The 21,221-nt window shown below is 34.6% G+C and overlaps 1 protein-coding gene across 2 annotated transcripts; it reads left to right on the top strand.

Moving 5' to 3' along the window:
* Positions 1–3,563: 3,563 nt before the first annotated feature.
* Positions 3,564–18,601, top strand: LOC129244773 (transmembrane protein 164). Of its 2 annotated transcripts, none has more exons than XM_054882604.1 (5): positions 3,564–3,749; positions 12,981–13,424; positions 13,494–13,686; positions 16,584–16,684; positions 16,760–18,601. In XM_054882604.1, the coding sequence occupies exons 2-5, from the start codon at positions 13,095–13,097 to the stop codon at positions 17,333–17,335; spliced, it is 1,200 nt and encodes a 399-aa protein (XP_054738579.1). In that variant the 5' UTR covers positions 3,564–3,749; positions 12,981–13,094; the 3' UTR covers positions 17,336–18,601. The 2 variants fall into 2 exon arrangements, with proteins under 2 accessions (XP_054738579.1, XP_054738580.1); XM_054882605.1 differs by lacking the exon at positions 3,564–3,749 and adding an exon at positions 5,732–6,349.
* Positions 18,602–21,221: the final 2,620 nt, after the last annotated feature.

Genomic DNA, 21,221 nt, shown 5'->3' with positions numbered 1-21,221 from the left:
AAATTGCAACTGCAACATAGGTGAGCAGCAAAGACAGCGGCATTAATTTTTATCTAACGGAGCTTATCAGCGGTCACGTATGCTTTCTGCCCACCGTTCAAGCTGTCAGACACGCCTACTACCCACACAGCTCCAACACGATCGAAGATGCAGAGCATGTTTTCTTACAATGGGACCGTTTATGAGACAAGCGTCAAACACTGGAAGTGCTACTTGAATGCCCGTTGCAGGTGAACAATCTGATACCAGCCAATTAATAACTGAAATGCTGTTAAGACATATTTAGCAAAAATAATGCAGTTCTTGCGATATGCGGACTTGTAGTTATTTAATAATTTTTAAAACAATAGCTTATCGTCATTTTCCCCTTGCTAGCAGCAACATCTTCCGGTGTAGAGCTGACGTTCAGTATTAAACAATTGCCCATTACCCACACTTTATGGAGGAGCAGATATTTTAAAATATTTTGAAAAAATTTGGGCTTTGGTACCAGTATTAAAAAAATTTGATAGAAGTAAAAGTGAATAAATTTTTGAAATTTTAAGAATTGTCGGCCAAAGCTCGACGCAATTCCGGTAAATTTTGGTTTAAACTATGCGGTATGCGAACTGTCAAAGAGCCAAGGCGTAATTTTACCTAATTTAAACAGCCAACAAATAATTAATTGTCAGCGGGCCTAAGTGAAAAAGGCATTCACATTTAGCCTTCCTCTGAACTTTCATTCAATGTACCTTCGAACTAACGAGCTTATTTATAAGGCGTCTATATCTACATATCATTAGTACAAATATCCATTTAAATATAGGAAATAAAACAGTATTTCATATAAAAATGCGAATCATAATTTTTTTTGTGTCAATATCTGTTATTTATCTAATTTCTAATTTCTAACTAATTTCATCGAATATTCGTTTCAGCTGCGAACAATTCGGCCACATTCTTTAAAAGTAAACACAAACATACATGGCCGGCAGCACTTGAGGCAAAGACAAAGAACTGTTGCTTTCGACATTTAAGGCAATTGGCCGGCCGGTTCTAAACTATGCTGCGCCTGTCTGGTCGACTGGAACTAGTGATTCGCAGTGGACAAAGCTACAGATCTGTCAAAATACTGCCATTCGGACAGCGACCGGGTGCCTCCTGATGTCACCCATCCAACACCTTCACAACGAGGCACAAATGCTCCCAGTTGTGGAGCACAACAAATTGCTCAGCAAGCAGTTCCTGCTCGGATGCTACCGTAGGTCTCATCCCTGCAGACACCTGCTTGAGCCGGAGCCGCCTCCCAGGCACGTCAGGAGACACCTCCTTGACTACGCTGGCGAAATCCAGGACAAGACTGACCGTAACCTATTGGACCGGACAGTATTTAGACAGTCTATAAACGACATTCACCGGGAGACCGTTACCACCTTCATGAACTCCCGTCCTGTGAATGCCGTAATCGGAGTCCAACCACCACCTATTGCAGATGAAGAGCTCCAGCTTCCCCGTGAGACTCGTGTAACATTGGCACAATTACGTTCTGGATACTGTAGCAGGTTAAACTCCTACATATCCAGAATCGACCCCGACATACCAAACACATGTCCGGCATGTGAAGGTACCCCGCACGACACTAACAACCTCTTCACATGCCCCCTCAAACCGACTCATCTAACCCCCCTCTCCCTCTGGACCCAACCTGTCGAAACAGCATGTTTCCTGGGCCTACCCCTAGATGAGCTAGACGAAGACGACCGATGATATACTTACACAGACAGGGCTACCTATGCTGTTAAAACAACAACAACAAGTTTTTAATTCTTAGACATGTTGAGGTCAATTCCAAGCCCAAATTCTTTCTCCACTTCTGCTGCTACCAGCAGGAGCATATTAAGAAACTTTCAAAGGTTGTATCATAAAGAATACAGCACAATTTGGGATCGGTGCGATGGCGTGTTATGATCATGCAAAATCCAAGAATTGTTTGCCCACATTTTCGGCCGTTTGCGACGTACAGCATCTCTCAAACGCTTCAAAACGGATAAATAGTGACAGATGTGTGTCTTACAGTCCTACCAACATAAGAAAAACATATGGACCGGTTCCCTCGGGCGCGGTTCGTTTAAATTAAACATTCCCTGTACTTTCTGGTCAAAGGGTATGTACAGTCCAAAAAGCAATTATTAGCCATCTAGAAATTATTAATCAGCAGTGATGGGGAAGCCAAGCCTTTTCGTGCTGGTCAAAGCACAGTGCGCGTTATTCATATGCCGTTACACCGTTCGCTTGCTAGTCGTTTCTAAGTAATATTACAAAATATGATTATGCAGTTACAATTACATTTACAGCTACTCTTCTTACTTCGTCATGGTCTGGTATTGGGACGTAGTTTCCATCGTTCCCAGCTGTATTTTCTGCTTTTTTAACAAAACTGCGACGATTTATTTCATTAGAGTTTTCTTAAGTAGAAGAGTAGAACAATAACCAATAACAGTTCATCAACTCAAAGATAAGATTTGAAACCCCATTCATGAAATTGAGCCCAACTATGTCTAAGTCTCAACGAAAATTGCAAGTTATCGAATTTATTATACTATAATAAAAACATCAAAACTTAAAAATTTGAAAATAGGCCGTTTTAAGACGACATTCTATATTTATGTACAAAATATTATGTGAATACATTTTTTCCGGTTGAGTTCCCGTGAAAAACTTACAAAAGGGAAAACCTACAAAGCGATGACTACATACATAAATATGTATAAATAAGTATAGATATATGTGATTATACAGTTTGTTCAAATATATGTAACTCATACGCCATGGTGGCATAAAATATCCCGCATGATATGCAGGAAAAACATAAGTTATGCACCAGTACGAATGAGTAACTTTGAAGGGGAACAAAACCATTTGTAACATTTTTTTGGAAATATTCCTTTACAAATGAAAGAAAAAACTGTTTCTGAATATGATAGAAGCTTAAAAAATTTGTAACATATTTACATTTATTCACTTTGAGAATTCAACAGCTGTTTTAACACAATTCGACGACGCAACATATGCACATTATTTAATTTTTTCAACTACTAAGCAATCGCTCTCTGCTTCTCTTCAGAGCTTTCAGCGATAAATAATTGGTATTCCTATATATATAATATACATATGTATGTATGTATGTAGTTAGAAACTTTTCAACATAACAAAATATGTAGAAGTAAACGTAAACACAACAAAAACATATGGTAGAGGAATTACCCCTACCTGTCAACTGGAGAGAGTACTCGTGTTTATTCGTCGGTGCTTGCATAGGTTGGGCGTGTAATCATGCTTGCAGGTGGCCAGCCGGCAAACACAAATAACATTAGCGACCGTGCAAACGTGCATCAATTTCGTTTGTTTTGATTTTGTTAGAAGATTTATTATTATTTAAATATGTATTTTTCTGTTTTGTGCCACATATTCTCTGTTTTGAATGTCCACTGTCCACTTTGTTTTAAGGTGTTCTCTTTTTTATGTCGTTTCATGACCGTCGACCTAATTGGAAAATTTCATTGCTTTCAGTCAGTCAGTGAGTGGCTTCGGTCGTACTTTGTTTACAAAAATTTGTCTCTGTTCGCTGAAAGTGCGCGACAACCGAAGACGAGCCATTGCATTTATTGTTGTGTGTGCTATTTATTACACGAGGTGCAGAGTGTTCATATTTGTGTGTGTGGTTAACCAGTAGATGCATATTAAAGATTAATTAGCAATAGGAAAATTAGGTATGTATATACAAGCATACAAATATATGTAGGTATAAATAGTGTGAAAAACAATATTTCTGATCTGAAATTATTTATATAAAAAGGTGAAAATGAAAAATTGTCATAAAACCATTAGAAGTAAAAATTGTTAGTACATATTTCGGGTTTTGAGAAAGTATTTAATTTCCATTTGATATGAGTTTTGGTGTTAATTAATTTATTGCTTCATTGTTATGATCATCAGTTCAATACAGCTCTGTATTTAGCCTTTTGGAGACTCATGAAATCATATAGATTATTAAATAGCTTGCAACTAATCTTAAAAAAGTTAAGTAAATATTTATATAAAACATAAAAAATAAAGTATTAGAAACTTGCATAAAAGCTGTAATTAAATAATCATTCTAGTATGTACCACCAATGTATTGAAGACTGTAAAGTGCCCTTTTAACTATGCACATCCAGGCGAACTCTGCTTGTGAGCTTGTCTACTTGTTCGTTGAACTTTAATATTTTTCCAAGGTCAACACATTGATGTGATTGGAAGGTTGTCAATACAAATCTGTTAAGCTCTTTCAGTGTCTGTATTTCTTAGTGAATACTTTCTTCTTTTACCTTTTATCCGACGGTTACTAAAACCCATGGCGAAAGAGAAGGACAAGGTGACCAAAAGTATATTTTTGAAGGTGATTTACGGCCGCCGTGGGCACATGGGTTGGTGCGTGACTATACGTGACTAGCATTTGGAAGTGCGTAGTGCGGAAGTGATTCGAATCTCCGAGCATAAAACACCAAAATTATACAATTTTTAAAATACGCCTTGTGATTTTGGCTGACAAAATTCGCCTGGTCCCAAAATACGATCTATAAGATCTATAAGGATGCTCAGAGGCAGTCCGAAAGACTCGAAAGGCAAAATAATTGTGCTTTAAATTGAAAAGACAACGAACAACAGATTCGTCAATAGACTGCCATTCCCACTCGCCGATTTTTAATCCTTTAATCCAGCCACTTGGTAGGTTTTATGTGTTGAATTACCTTCGTAAGTTTTGGTAGCGCAACAAACCGTGAATGCACCTTCGTTTTTTGGCCTTCTCTGTCACCGCTGAAGAAGTATTTCGCTATTAGTGAGTACGAAAAATAATTGGTATAATGAGGAATATTTTGCATCCATACAAAGCGCGCTGTCCTCATGAAGAAGCTCTCTAAGTTAAGTATCCGCCGTCGCTAAAGTAGAAAAGTCTACAAAAAATGCTCAGAAAGTAACTCTGCAGGAATTCATTTGCCAATGCCTGAGCCACCTCCCAGGTGAGTCAGGAGACATCTCTTCAACTACACCGACGAAATCCAGAAACAAACGCGTCTGCAACTACTGGATCGGACAGTATTTGGGCAGGCATTAAACTACATTCATCAACAGACTCTCACCACCTTCCTAAACTCCCGACCACCGAATGCCGTTATAAGAGTCTAACCACCATCCATTGCAGACGAAGACCATCGACTACCTCGTAAGAACCGCGGCAACAGTTTTTGCCTGCAAATAAACTTTCTTTCGCATGCTCTTTAAGGGTTAAGGGATGCCTAAAAATATACTAAACAAAAATATGTATGCAACTGAATCGCACTCAACCACCAATTGAAACTGACTGTGGGAAGCTCAACCACCCATTCAAATTAACGCGTTTATGCGTCTATATTAATTATATGCAAGTATGTGCATATGTTCATGCACACATTTCTACATACATACATACATACATACCTTACGAGAATACACACAGGACCCAATGAGCATTTTTTATATTTTACAAAGAGAAGCAAAACACATAAGAAATCTCAAAGCAAGTTACGAAAAAGTTCTAATTATGGTATTTGGATATTTTGGTAACTACGCACATATATCTGTATATATATGTAAATGAAATGAAATAATGTATGTTCAGTCGCAAAATGAGCGCCCTATAACGGCATTGACAATGAAAATGCAAACGTGCGCATTCACACCAAATTACGAATAATTGTAAGAGGAAATGGCTCAAGAGAGCAAAAATGCATTCGCCTAAAGAGTGCCGTTGTGAGTACACAACGATGTAATCGGAATGACAGGATACACTGACCGGGCAAGCAAATAATTTGCCATACAGTGCGGCAGTCACTGGTTAAAATTGCAACAGTAGTCTAGATACCGTTATTGCGGATGTCCACGAAGTGACTTAAAATTGTGTTATTTATATACATACATATGTACACACAATTTAAGTCTGGATATCAAAAATTACAAGAACACAGTTGCATGCGAATGATAAAATCGTTTAGGAAATTAATTTTTAAACCAAAGTTGTGATTATTTTGTTGTATTTTGTGCTGTGATTGCGCGTAGTGCAAGCAAGTGAAAGATTTTCGCATAGTAAAATAAAAAATAAAAATAAATAAATAAAATCCAAATATCGATTCTCCGCAAAAATATGACATTCGTGCAACCGTTTGTGTTCTTCCGTGATGGCCGGTAGCAAGTACAGCAACAACTATGTATACCACACAGTGGTTTTATGTGTGCGTAAGACACATTGAAAAATCGAAACAGCAAGCATTGAAGCACTGGGCAAATTGGATTGGTAAAGGCTTTGTGAAGTATTTTTATAAATTTAATGAATAAAGGCGTGCATGCATATGGGTGTATAAAGAAATACAACTTTATTATTTACATACATACATGCCTGTAACTGAATAAATAAATAGCATTTTTGTTGCAATTCATACCTCGAATCAGTTATTATCCACAAATCGGCGATTACACGGTTCAAGTCGTGAATTGAAGTCTACATATACAAGGTGGCGCAGAATTAGTTATAAATTAATAACTTCTACAAATGGCTTGTACGTCAATCACATTTGGCACCTGTGTACTAGACAGCTGCATTATATCGATATACAGGGTGGGCCATATAGCGTTTGCTTTTTGAACCACCTATTTTTTTAAGAATGGTAACACAAATGACATGTCAAATGTGTTCATAATTTACTTAAAGGTTTGACATTTACGAAATGGGACGCTATACGCTTGAACAAAATTGGGAAATATTGAAAACATATTTCCAAAGTGGTGAGTCTTCTTCTTCTTCCGCGTTTACAGTAAATAGCAAGCGTTACCGTGACATGCTCAACGAGTTTTTGTTTCCAAAAATTGAAGAGGATGACATGGACGACATTTGATTTCAACAGAACGGTGCAACTTGTCACACTGCCAAAGTTACACTCGAACTTTTGGCTACCGTTTTTGAAAAACGAACAATCAGCCGAAATTCCGATATCAATTGGCCGCCTCGGAGCTGTGATTTAAGCCCGTTGGACCATTTTTTGTGAGGAGCCGTTAAGGAGAAATGCTATGCGAACCATCCAGAGACGATTGATGCTTTAAAACACGAAATCGAAGTTGCCATTCATGAAATTGGAGCCCAAACAATCGAAAATGTGCTTAAAAATCGGGTTGATCGAATGGCCTGCTGTAAAGCCAGTCGTGGCAGTCATTTGAACGATATTATTTTTCATTCATAATCGCAATGTTCAACCTTGAAAATAAAAAAAAAAGTTTGAAAAAATATTGATTCGTTTTTTTTTATAGCCGATTCAAAAAGCAAATTTTACTTGGCCCACCCTATACAAAAAGACAAGCTAGGGAGCGCGTAAAGATCAAAATGAAGATTTCCATCGTTCAAAATATTTTGAAGTGAAAACTTCTTTAGAATCGTTGGGAGTGATTTGAGAAAAAGTGAAACGAAAAAAGCGACACTCTTGGCTACGAATATTACATATACACGTAGCGACGAACTAAATAACTTTTAGGCCAGCGGCGACAGCATGGCGCGATAGCCGAGCGGCTAGCAATGTGAGCTTTCGATCCAAAATCCTTGGTTCGAATCACAAGAAAAAAAAATTTTTTATACAGTTATTTTATTTTATTTTATGATATGTTTATGAGGAGCTTTTTTTCATGGCAGAAATACACTCGGTGTTTTGCCATTGCCTGCTGAGGGGTGAGCGCTATTAGAAAAATAGTTTTCCTTAATTTTGGTGTTTTCACCGAGATTCGAACTGACGTTCTCTCTGTGAATTCTGAATAGTAGTCACGCACCAACCCATTCGGCTACGGCGTTTGTTTAATTTTACTGATGCAAAAATGAGGAAAAATATATGAATAAAGTTTGCTTACTGTTTACACATTTTCCAAAGGTGACGGAGAACCAAAAAAAAGTCGATTTTCAAACAAATACGAGTGCATATGTGTAATTGTGTTAGAGTTTCGGTCACGCCCCAGCAAAACCTGCGTGCATGTGTGTTTGTAACATTCAAAAAAATGTAATTGTGTTAGAGTTTCGGTCACGCAGGTTTTGCTGGGGACGCTCACAATAGCAACCGCGTGTGTATTTTTATATTCGTAAATATTTTCATTTTTAAATATTTACCGCAATTATGCCGAAAAATAATGCAGAAAAGTGTCGTGAATATCGACAGAAAAAAAAATCAATAAATAGCATCACGGAATTCATTCACGAAAATTTAATAAAGTATATACCAGAAGTATCGCGGATACTTAGAAAAGATTACAATAAAGTTCCAATGATTTTAAGTGGCGATTTTAACGTAAATTTTGCATTGGACACAGCGGTTCCTTTAATTGACGTTCTCAATACAACATTCAATTTAAAAATGTGTAACAATCGCACTGCATCGACAACACGATCAAAAACAACCATTGACACGGTATTTCCAAAGATATGTTGACAACATCGAAACCAAAGCATTTGTATCATATTTTAGCTATCATAAGCCACTCGTATCATTCGTTGAAATTGAAAACATTGAGGATGAATAATAATAAAATGAAGAAAATAAAATATGAACTTTATAGCAATATTTTAATGAACCTATAATTATCCCGCTCCTAATGCTGCTTTCGTCTTATTCTCTCTCAGTTTGTTTTACGGAAGGTTTCACTTCTATCGCGTCTAACCGTTAGACTGGTATTTTTTTATTTATTTTTGTATTTTAACTTTTTATTTCAAAATTTATTTTTTATTTTTTTTACATTTTTATTTTATATTTATTATTTTTTTTTACATTTTTATTTTATATTTTTTATTTGTTTATTCAAAAAACATTGGATGATTAATTTAGCGCCACCTTGTTCGCTTACAAATGAGAAGGTGTTGAGAACTGAATAAACAAGTGCTTATAGCTCGTACCGTCTGGTAGTTTTAAGTTTCTTTGCTTACTTCTGGCATCTCTTGTTTTTGCATTTGACATGAAGTAAACAAAGAACCAACAAAAATTTAATTCAATACAATTTTAAGCGTGGAAAAAGTAAACAAAAACTACAAAAAATAATAAAAAAAAATTTCGCAGGTGCTTGGGCATGTAAAACGGATCTAATATCAATATGTACATAGGTGGTTCACAAGGTGTTGTAAGTGTTGCATAGCCTTTTGTGTGTTGCTTAAAGCTTAAATAATTGTTTAGCGGACTTGAAACCAAACATTTTTAACCACGTGAAAACCTATGATATGATTTGGGCGGCCCCTTGCGGAACCCCCTGAATATATTTTTAGACGTTTAAGGTTTACCACACACAACAATGTGGCACTTACCCTTGTGAACACCCTAATCGTTTTTTCAACAACAACAAAGCCCTATAATAGCGCCATGTTCGCAAAAAGCGCGACAGCAATAATTTTAGTTAGCTTGCCTCTAAATCTGTGCATTCATATACTTATACATTGTGCATATGGATATGTATGCATACATAAGTACATTTGACTGGGGGAAATTACCCTGCGGGGAAAATTATTAATTCTGAACTGATCTATTTAGGACCATTACTAGTTCGCGTTTTAGCCTTTTCCTTATAAATAACTGATGAATTTTGATATAAATTGCCCCGCGCCCCTTTTTGCGGTTTCACAGGGCGTGTATTAATTCGATTGTTTCTTCATATTTTGCAAACATTTTAGAATGCAAGATTTCGCTGATTGAAGTAGTGAAATACGCTTAACTTTACCGCGCCCTAAGAGTAGATGAGTTGTGTGAGTGAACTGAAAAGAGAGCGACACAGTAGCGCAGATTTGTACATAAAAATTAAAAGTTAGGAAATAAAAAAGTAATAAAAAGCAAAAAATGTAAGCAAAATTTTACAATTAAATCAGCTCAACAGCTGATTCTGTCAAATTCATTGCGATATGAGCAACTTTCTGTATTCTCCCAACCGTACACCTTTTCCAATAGCATTTCGGAAATTGTTAACTGTACTTTAGAGAATATATTATTCGGGAAAAAGCAATCCATCATTTTCTCGGTAGATTTCTGCAGTGATCGATATCTCGTAAAGTCTCGATCAAATAATTTAAAACTTATGCTCGTTGTGAAGGTGACATTTGACACTAAAAAAATGTTGCTGTTTTTTGTTTGTTTCATTCAGTTGGGAGTTACAGGGTGTTAACAATGGAAGTCAACAAAGAGAACATTTGGTACATTTTACAGTTTTTTTCTTATAAAGGCGAAAATGCAAGCCAGGCCGCTGAACTCGTGAATGATTTTTATGGTGCCGATACTGTAACAGCTAATTAGCTTAATTTTGGTTTCGTCGATGCCATTCTGGCATTTTTTATATTAAAGAAAATATCAATAAAATCACGCAAACCTGTGATTATTGGCTAGCTAATAAAATTTGGTCCATAACCTTGGAAAGACGCTACCAAAAATCCTGCCTAACACTACATTCTGTTACTTTAACATAAATGTTACCTGGTTAACAAACGCCAATTTTTTTGTTCTGTTTACGATAAGAAATGTACAAAGTGGCACAAAATTAATCACCCTATAGGAAGATTTAGAGTTTTTGCAAATGGTGTCGTACCAAGCAGCTGCAGTATACAAATATACTATATTAGTAATGTAGTACGGGTAAAAACTAAGATTTCCATCAGTCAAAAACACTTATTTTTATTTATTTTTATTTAGTAAGAAAGTTATTGAAAAACAAAAAACAAAATCGGATGATTAATTTTGTGCCACCATGTATATATGTATATTCATAATTGGCGCTTACATCCTTTCATTGACTGTTTGGCCGAGCTCCTCCTCCCATTTTTTGTTGTGCGTCTTGATGTTCTTCCATAAACAGAGGTACTTTACGCCCATAAATCTTCACTTGTTGGCAAGAAAGATTCTACGTTGGATTTCAAGGCTGACATTGTTATCGGTGTTAATGCTGGTTCCTAAATAAACGAAGTCCTTTACAACCTCGAAATCATAACTGTCAACAGTGACGTGGGTGCCGATACGCAAGTGCGCCGACTGTTTGTTTGATGACAGGAGGTACTTCGTTTTGTCCTCGTTCGCCACCTGACCCATTCGCTTTGCCTCTTTATCCAGTTTGGAGAAGCCAGAACTAACAGCGCGGTTCTTAAGGCCGATGATGCCGCCCATAAATACGTATTTAAAAAAAATATATTTACTTTGAAATGCACTCTTTTTATAGAAGTTATTCTCATCACTTTTGTATACTAGTATACCCATAGCCACTTATGCATACAAAAGGCTATATTTTTTTAAAATAAAATTGTATTGTATGCGCATAGTTTAATCGTCCTTCGATATCAAACCACAATTTAATACTAAACACTGCTCTCTCCAATCAAATACCATCTCTTCGACTAACAAGTGGACATTTGGCATATTGCCAATGATGCCGATAAACGTATTGTATCAGTTAGGCAATTTAAGTTGGCAGAATCTCACTCAATCATATTTTTCCCCCTAATTTAACACATTTAAACATTTGCAGTTATTAAACGCCGTCTAACGTAACAAAACTATTACTCCGCAAATATTTAATAAACAAAATAATTAAATAAAAAGTTCTATGCGAAAGTTTTGTCTGTGTTTTATAGAGCTGAGCTTGAAGAGGAGTGCGCTTATTTACTTATTTAGTTGAGTTCAATGTGGCTCTCTGTGAGAGGGGAAGGTATCACGTTGCTATTGAGAAGAGTTTGGTTATACATAGTTTTTAATTGGCTCGTTGGAGAACGCGTGAGTTGGAGAAGTGAGCATCATAACACAAATACTTTTAGAGGTATTTGCAATTGCTTAAACCATTTTAATCAAAAATCTTTAATATATCAACGATTAGTTTAAAAAAAAGACATACATATTTAACATTGAATCTGTACATTTAACTGATATGAAAACAAATTAAACATATCAGAAAATTATCGCGAGCGAGCCAAACTTTCTCATCCCTGTATCCGCATTTTCTCTGACCGCTCATGCATATAACTATATGGGTAATTTACATTTTTACCATTGGCAGCCGTTTTAAGGGGTTAGGGGTAGTCAGAATTTTCAAAAAAATCTATTTTTTTTTTTTGCATTTTCTTAAAGTATAATGTTTTAAAAATATTGTGTAAAAATTTGAAGTGAACCCGACAAATACTTTTCAAGTTATTCAACAATTAACAAAGGGCGCTCGCCCGCCTCGGAGCCGATAGCAAAACTTTAAATGCGTTTTTCTCAAAACTATGTTTTTCAAACTGGTGAACACTGTAACTTAAAAACCGCTACGTAGATTTCAATAAAATTTATACAGCTTTTGAAAAACATAAAAAACTTGTGCCTGATCGAAGGATTTTTTTTTTTAAATTTCGATTTTTTTTAACAATTAACTGTTGGTTTTTTTTCTAAAATCTGGAAAAAATTTTCTGAGGCCGCCATTTAGTTCATTTCGAAAAAAAAAAAAGCTTCGATCCGGCTCGAGATTATCTATCAATAAAAATAATTTTTCTCATCCGATTGGTTTTAGATGAATCTGCAAGGACTTGTGATGTTCACCGCAAGGGACTTCTGGAAAAACGGGCTTCACACAAACAGCGATAACTTTTGCAATTATTAATTTTTTTTTTTGAAATTTTGGTGAAGTCAAGTTAAAACATGATGTTTTTATGCTATGTTTTTATTTTTGTTAAATAAATTAATTAAGTAGCAAAAAAAAATTCGTGAAAATCATCATTTTTTCGGGCCTCTGACTACCCCTAACCCCTTAAGACAATCATAGGGCACGTCAAGTAGAGTTACCAGCACTCGAAAAGGTTTTCAACATATAAAACCTATAGGTTATTATTATATTCCATTTTATTCAATGCTTTATATGTATGTCTAAATAATTGTACAATTACATTTAAATATTTTTTTTAGGATATGATTTGCAAGTGAATCTAGAAATCAGCGCTTAAGAACCCAAAATCATTTCGTATTTCAACACATTATAAGCAACACACACATTCGGACACCGTCTTCAATTTCGTTATTATGGATTGGAGTTGGGCCATTGCTGGTGTCAACGATGAAATACCACGTACAGCGGGCCCCGAATGCATTAATTATATGACGAATCGCCGTCGATGGATCGAATCGGTAGTACTTAGTCTAATCTTCATCTATTTAATATACTGGGCAGCGAAACGTATGGACCCGATTATAGTGCCACCGCCAAAGGAAATAAATAAGCCACACTCTGCCATAAGATTAATGCTATTAATATTGATGACTTTTATATTTGGTGTGGAAATGGGTTTTAAATTTGCAAATCAAAATATGATATACGTCCTGAATCCATGCCATATTCAAACTTTGGTGCAGGTAATGGTTAGCTTTGTTTAAGCAATTCAAGTTCAAAATAATTATTACTCCTCTTTGGTTTATTCGCAGATCTATCTTTTGGCAGCGAAACCTAGTAAAACTACGATAGCATTATTCAGAATACAAATGAATAATTTAAATGGTCCCTTTTTGGCGTTTCTGTTTCCGGAAGTGGAATGTCGCACACTTCATTTTGAGCAAGCGACCTATTGGATTCAGCATGCCCTATTATATCTGATTCCCGTGTATATATTAAAAAGTGGTGAGTACTTACCTATATTCTCTTAATTACTGTCCTCTCTAATGGGGCATTGGGTCTCTACAAAGCGCTTCCAACGGTCACGATCCTTTTCGATGACTTTGACTTCTTTGAAAGATTTCCCTGCAGCCTTAAGTTCTTTTTCGAGAGCTCTCATCCAAGTGCACCTTTTTTTCTACTGCCTTGCGGGCTCCAATCGAGTGCTTGCCTGCATATGTCTGTGGAATCCTTTCGAAGAGTATGGCCAATCCACCTCCACTTCCCCGGCTTTATTTCAGTCTGGAATGGGTCATTGCTTACAACTCGCTCAAAGCTCTCTGTTGTTGATTGGTCCACCAAAAGCGCAATAGCCCCCTTTAATTATAACAAATAAGGAAGGCTAAAACGGCGACCGCCGTAGCCGAATGGGATTCGGTAATGCCCAGTTTCGAAACCCCGGGTATGATGAAACACCAAATAACCAAATATATTAATAAACTTCTTTTTCTAAGATTTTACATGAATAACCAGTACATCGGGATACCCATGTTAAAGTTCAATTCAAACCTAATTATGTCGGAGTTATATGGCTCTAAATTAGTTCGTAAATACAGTAAGAATTTCTCTACTGCAGCATTTCTCTATTTGTGCCCCCTAATGACGGGGAAACGACTGACGCGCTTTGAAAAATTGGCCAAAATTGCTCCAAATAAGAAGAAGAAGAAGAAGAACCGCCACAGAGTACAGACTTTATCCCCACTCAGCACTTTTGTATGAACAGGGAGACCAAGTTAAGTGAGCGCCACGTAAATAGTAAAAGAGAAAGATATATGGGTATTCATTTCATATTCACTACATTCCATGACCAGAAGACTGTGAGGCCACACAAAGTACTAATTATTTATTGTATTTTATTATCTTCAGTTAATAACTGCAGTACAAGTTATTTTTTTAGTTTTATTTATTTATTATTAATTACTTTTTTTGATATTTTGTCTTTTTTTACAATTTTAGGTAATAGAATGAATTTTTCAAAATAAATTGTTTCTACTTATTGAAAAAAAAAAATTAAATAGCCCTCACGTTTGATTGCAACTTTAAAGTTTAAATGGTTTTAGAGATATTGCATATCAAAGAGAGGACCCTTCGATGTCCAAGTTTTTAGTTTAAGTCAAAAAAATACCACGCTAATCTATTAAAGGTGCTGATTTTTTTTTCTTTCGGATTTCAAATTAAATTATGAAACGTATTATTCAAGGCGAATCTAATAAGGGGGCAGATACCTGTAAACGGCCATATTTCCCCTGATTTTCATTAAAATTATTGAAAATGTAATTTAAATAAAAAAATGTAATATAAAATATTTTTTTCAAAATTGGCATACAGTTTATTTATACATTAAAATAATATAATTTTTTTTTTATTTTAATCATTTAAAATGGCGGATGTATACTCAATTCTTCCAGAAAGGTCGCAGCGGGGCTTCTCAATCGGCATTGTAGCATCGACGTCAGTGACCTGAATACAAAAAACCAAAATGTTTTTTGTTTATTAATGTCATAACTTTTATATGAATTAATCAAAAATGGAAAAACAAGATGGCGGTATAAAATGCTAAAAAAAATAGGTTGTCTGTAAAGTCGGTTTACTGACGATAGTTTAACGTGATAACGTCATAAGAAAATACTGGTTGAATGGTTGCATTTTTCAAAAGAAAATTTTAATTTTATTTGTTTGATAGATATTTTGCATGGATATAGAGAATGAGTTAACATTAACATAACATAATATACTTTAACATAACATAACATAACATAACATATCATAACATAACATAACATAACATAACATAACATAACATAACATAACATAACATAACATAACATAACATAACATAACATAACATAACATAACATAACATAACATAACATAACATAACATAACATAACATAACATAACATAACATAACATAACATAACATAACATAACATAACATAACATAACATAACATAACATAACATAACATAACATAACATAACATAACATAACATAACATAACATAACATAACATAACATAACATAACATAACATAACATAACATAACATAACATAACATAACATAACATAACATAACATAACATAACATAACATAACATAACATAACATAACATAACATAACATAACATAACATAACATATCATAACATAACATAACATAACATAACATAACATAACATAACATAACATAACATAACATAACATGCTGTTCAAGCAAGATAACGACGCATTTTTTGGTGCGTGCAGCCGGCTACATAGAATTATAAGACGTTATCACGTCAAAAAATAATAATAACATTAAAACAACAGGTATTATTAACAAACTTGGTTTTATTTTAAATTCTTCAAGTAAATCAAATTAATAATAATCATTAAGAAGGCATATGCAAATACAAATACGTGAATTTATATATGTACATATGCGCATATACATACACATATACGCTCACTTAAGTAGGAGAGAGCAAGATGTCGAACGTTGCCGTTCGTTTGCTTTGTCGTTCGTTCCGCGCTTTCGCTTACAGTTCATTCAAGGTAACGGCAATGAGCAAGGTGACGACAAATGAGCAAGGTAACGGCAATGAGCAAGGTAACACTAATGAGCAAGGTAACGACACATTTTTTCGTGCGTGCAGCCTGTTAAATCGAATTATAAGACGTTATCACGTCAATAAATCACTTATTTAACTTCTACTTTGACGTGACATTCTAAAGTACAAAATGTTGTTGTACGCCTAGTGTCATCACCGTTAATGAATTCGCCTCAATGTAAAATGTATTTCCCAACTCGTGCATATTTTATTTATCTTGCAAATTACGTGCCTAAAAAAGAAACTTCTATCAAATATTCTTAAATAATTTTAGGTGCCTATCAAATTGAGCACATCCACGACTACAATTGGACTACTATCGGCACTGCGACAATGCTGCTCTATCATTTTGCCTTTTTAAGTACTTTCTCAATGGTAAATGAAATGAGTTAAATACGTAATTTAACCTTTTGTCTCATGTTAATCTCTTATCTTCTCTCTCCTTTCCAGTACACCGGCATCAATCTCAGTCATATGCTCTGTGCCGCTCTATCAGATCCCTTTCAGGGGCAAAATTATCGAATTGCAGCTACGATGCATGAAATACTTTTGTGTCCCATACTTAACAAAGGAACTGTAATTATGTTTAGCAAGCCAACACCGGTCTTCAGTGCTAAAAAAGTGAAACCCGGCTTAGAGTTGCGTATCAATAAGCTCATCAACGCCGATAGACGTGTCTCGACCGACGAAGCGTTGCTTAGTTCGCACCTGCGCAGTAAACGCGAGCTCTTATCAAAATCGGTACCAACGACACCTTCCTCCCTAACACAAGTTTCAAATAATTCACCGCTGAATGAAATATCTTTAGTTGCCGAAATGGCGGCAGCAGTGGCAGCTGGTACCGGTCCTGTTACGGTTATGCGAAGTTTAAAACGAAATTCCATTAGCGTAATAAACTCTGAAAATGCGACTAAAGAAGTAAGACATGATGATCATAGGAGGATGGGGGAATTAAAAAGTAGTGAATGCGCGAAAGCCACAATTGCCACAAATGATGAGTACACAATGCCAACAAAAATTGACTAGTATCCAACGAAAATATGTGATAGTTGTTGGTGGATTCACAAAATTTCCATTTCATGCTCATAGTAAAGATACATGCGTTAATATTGGAAAAGCAATAAAAAAAAGTGCGATTAATTCGGAAGGTCAATTGTATTTGAGACTAAACAGCAAGAAAAGCAAGCGGTCATGCTTTAATGTACCTGAGTATTCCGGCAGTTGGAAGTGTAGCAAAATTCAAATTCAAAGCAAAAATTCAAAAATATGATGGCAATAAAACTTAACTTTTTACATATACGGCTGTAAAGTATATAAATACGTAAATAGAAAGCAAAATTAGGAGGAATGTAAATAGGAAACAGTATCTTCTCTCATGCCATACTCTATACACATACGTACATATGTATTTTATTTATAACTTTAAATGTTAAATTAAACCATCGGAGCTGGATTGTGCGGCAAGATTTTAGTTATTTTATATAATAATATCTTCAAAAGAGAAATATATACTTTAATATAAGATAAGTTTATTGTTTGAACCGATGAAACTGAGGTTGCTTTAATTGAAAAGTTAATAGTTATTCCAACTACGCGGAAAGTAAAAAAATAAAAATTTACTTCGCATACAAAATTTTGCATGCAGCTTCAAAGACGCATTGCATATAAAACAAAATTAACAAATTTGTATATAGTACAATTAGGGTTCTTTAGAAAATGTAAAACTATATGAGAAGGAAAACCAGATAAATCAAATCCTACAAACTTTAATGCTCATAAATTTTTATTCTGAATAACCGTTGCTACGTCGTTAGGAAGATTTAATTATATGCTAATATATAACTGCTTACACATATTACATACTTACATACACATGTATACTGCTAAGTAATCTTGTATCAATTTTTCTTGCCAATTATTAAAAAAAAAAACAACAACTATGTAGTATAAAATGGGCTGCTGTCGAAATTCTGTCTGTACAAAATTCTAAAAACAAAATTCTGCTTTTTAAAATTCTGCTTTTTTAAAATTCTGCTTTTTTAAAATTCTGCTTTCTAAAATTCTGCTTTCAAAATTCTGTATTACAAAATTCTGTATTAAAATACAATGTTAAAGAGGTAATGTAATTATTTAATTTATTATTATTATTTTTTTTTATTATTATTCGAGATATTAAATGAAAAATAATAATAATAATTTTTTCTTCAGTTTCGATAGAATCCACAGTATTTTTGCGTAGAACTTCTTTTCGCGTGGGCGGCCTTCGGCCACGCTTTAAGGGGGGAAGCTGGTCTAGAGCGCAAAAAATGGGCATATTTTATGAATTTATTTTGACTCAACAAAGGAATCAATCGAAAATCTGTGAAATAGGTTTAATAATATAGCTTTCATGGTACAAATACAAAATTTTTCGTCTGAATTAATTTCAAAATGGCCGCTGTCCAGCAGTTCTCCTAAGGCGCCTTTTTTCTAGTGGGTCCATTGCCGAAGACGTAAACTCCTTAATTTTTGTCCTGGATCAAAAAATAAAATTTTTTTAGTTTCTATATAACAACAGAAAGAGACGTACGTAGGATTTTTTCGATATTTTGTTTTTTCGCGAAATGGTGCACGTTTGAACAAAAAGTTACAATTTTCACTATAAAGAACGACATAAAATTGTTGATTAAAAAAAAACTATGTAATATAAATAAAAAATCCTACGTACGTCTCCGGAGAAAGGTATTTCGAATGTATTGTCAAAATTTCGTAAGAATCGGTAAAGATTTGTTCGAGTTATGTCTTCGGCCAGTTTAAAAAAAGTGATTTCGAGAAAAACGCGTTTAAAGTTGTAAACAGCGTTCGGGGCATACCTGCGAGGCACTGCCGTCGAATGAAAAATTTGGGCATTTAGACATTTTTGCTGGCATCCCTCATTTGGTATATTATTTCTAAGACCCTAAAGCACCTTTTAAGACAAAAAAAAATTTTTCGATTTTTTCAAAATTCTAGACCAGCTTCCCCCCTTAAAAAAATAACCCTCATCAGTCCAACTCCGGCTACGCAATCCACCGTATTTTTGCGTAGAACTCTTCTAAAAAAAAAACGAACAGCTGCGAAGAATTATTACATATTTAAAAAGAATTGCAAAAAATATTGGAATTGGCTAAACTAAAATATTGTTATCGCTTAAACATACCTATGTGTATATTTATGAATTAAATGTTTATTTTGTTACTTCTTGTATGACGAAAATCACAAAACTTGAATAAAGCAGAATTTTTCGCATTAAACATGCAGAATTTTGAAAAAGCAGAATTTTAGAAAGCACAATTTTAAAAAGCAGAATTTTAGAAAGCAGAATTTTGAAAAGCAGAATTTTAGAAAGCAGAATTTTAAAAAGCAGAATTTTTTTGCAATTTACAGAATTTTGTCATCCACAATTTTGTAAAACAGAATAATGACACGATCCCGTATAAAATTAGTGTCTGACCAAAAACGAATTTCAGCATTTTTGTTATGTAATATACAAAAAAAGCTCGTTTATGCCATTCGGACATTCGGGCATATTCTCCTTATCTTTTTTATATTTTGCATGCCATATATGATAGAAATATATATATGTTTTAGAGAATGTATCTAAAAGTATAGCAGAACTCTATGCCATAAACCGAAACCAAAAAGTTTTGTCGATTTGCTTGACAAACGGCACCGTTGTTGCTCCGACAGTAGCAGAGAACGTTTAGTTTACGTTATATGTGCGTCGGTTATACGTTTTCGGAATGATTCGGATTTAAATCCCATCAGTGCGGCAGCATTCCCAAACGAAGTCGTAAATTCGATGTTCTTGCAGTGCGTTGCAACCCATTCTACTCCCAGTCATGAATTTAATGAATTTGGTCGGACAATGTACAGATATTGAATTAATTTCCGGGAGGGTATGCAGATATGTGCGTAAAAGTTGTGATTTCTTTAATGATAATTTTAAAATGTTAAAATACTAAAATTTTTAAATATATGTACATATATGCCATTCCGTTCATAGCGTATAATATTTATTCTATGTAGATATGTTTGGCTTATTGCGAAATATCTTATTCACAAAAAACAAAACAACAGCATATAATATGAAACCAAAAATGATAAAACTAAAATTATACTCAAAAATGACTGTAATCCAAAGACGTATGTGTAGTATGTATAATACTTATATAAATAAAAAAGGTAAAAACATATTTTAAAAACTATTAATATATAGTTTCTTTTAACGAAAAAAATGTACATTTTTTTCTTTAGTTATTTTATTACGTTTAATTTATTTCGTTTCAACGTGCTGGCAACGCAACATTTGCAAGCAGGCACAGCTCAAGGCGAATTCATACAAGGTGAGTTCGCTATATACGTCAATAACATGTGTTTTGTTTTTGCGATTTAGGCATTCGAATGTGTAATGGTTGAGAATGGAAACAAGCAAGCAAGGCGAATTTATTACAGCAAACACATATAAGTAAAACCCTACATGTATTTATTGTTGCGTTTGGTCCAAGCATCACGTCAAAATCAGTAATCAAATGTAAACATACGAATGTAAACATACCAATACATACAAACAAAGCATATCAGTTTGACGTAAGCCATACCTACGGCGAAAAATTCAACTGGGTGAATGCTGTCACCTTAATAAATCCACCTTGCAAGCAAGTAAGGCAACAAGGAAGCAGCAGCGCTCTTTGGCATTCCAAATCGCAAATCGCAAGAAGAAAAAAAAAAACAAATCAGCTGGTATAGCGGTTTCACCTTGTGTGGATTCGCCCGATACAGCTGTTTAAAAGCTCATAAATTCTTATTAGAACTATGCTGCCATGCATAATCCACCAATTATAAATGTTTGTTTGAAGCGAACAATGCAAAGTATTTTGTATTAATAGAAGCA

This window comes from Anastrepha obliqua, chromosome 4 (assembly GCF_027943255.1).
Source record: "Anastrepha obliqua isolate idAnaObli1 chromosome 4, idAnaObli1_1.0, whole genome shotgun sequence".
Classification (NCBI taxonomy): Eukaryota; Metazoa; Arthropoda; class Insecta; order Diptera; family Tephritidae; genus Anastrepha; species Anastrepha obliqua.
This window is presented reverse-complemented; position numbering and strand designations above follow the sequence as displayed.

What these genes read in the sequence shown, in the direction of transcription:
- LOC129244773 (XM_054882604.1), top strand. Translation starts at nt 13,095, where the DNA reads ATGGATTGGAGTTGGGCCATTGCTGGTGTCAACGATGAAATACCACGT. An exon ending in ATATTCAAACTTTGGTGCAG is followed by an intron (nt 13,425 to 13,493) that starts GTAATGGTTAGC and finishes GTTTATTCGCAG; the next exon opens with ATCTATCTTTTGGCAGCGAA. An exon ending in TTTTAAGTACTTTCTCAATG is followed by an intron (nt 16,685 to 16,759) that starts GTAAATGAAATG and finishes TCTCCTTTCCAG; the next exon opens with TACACCGGCATCAATCTCAG.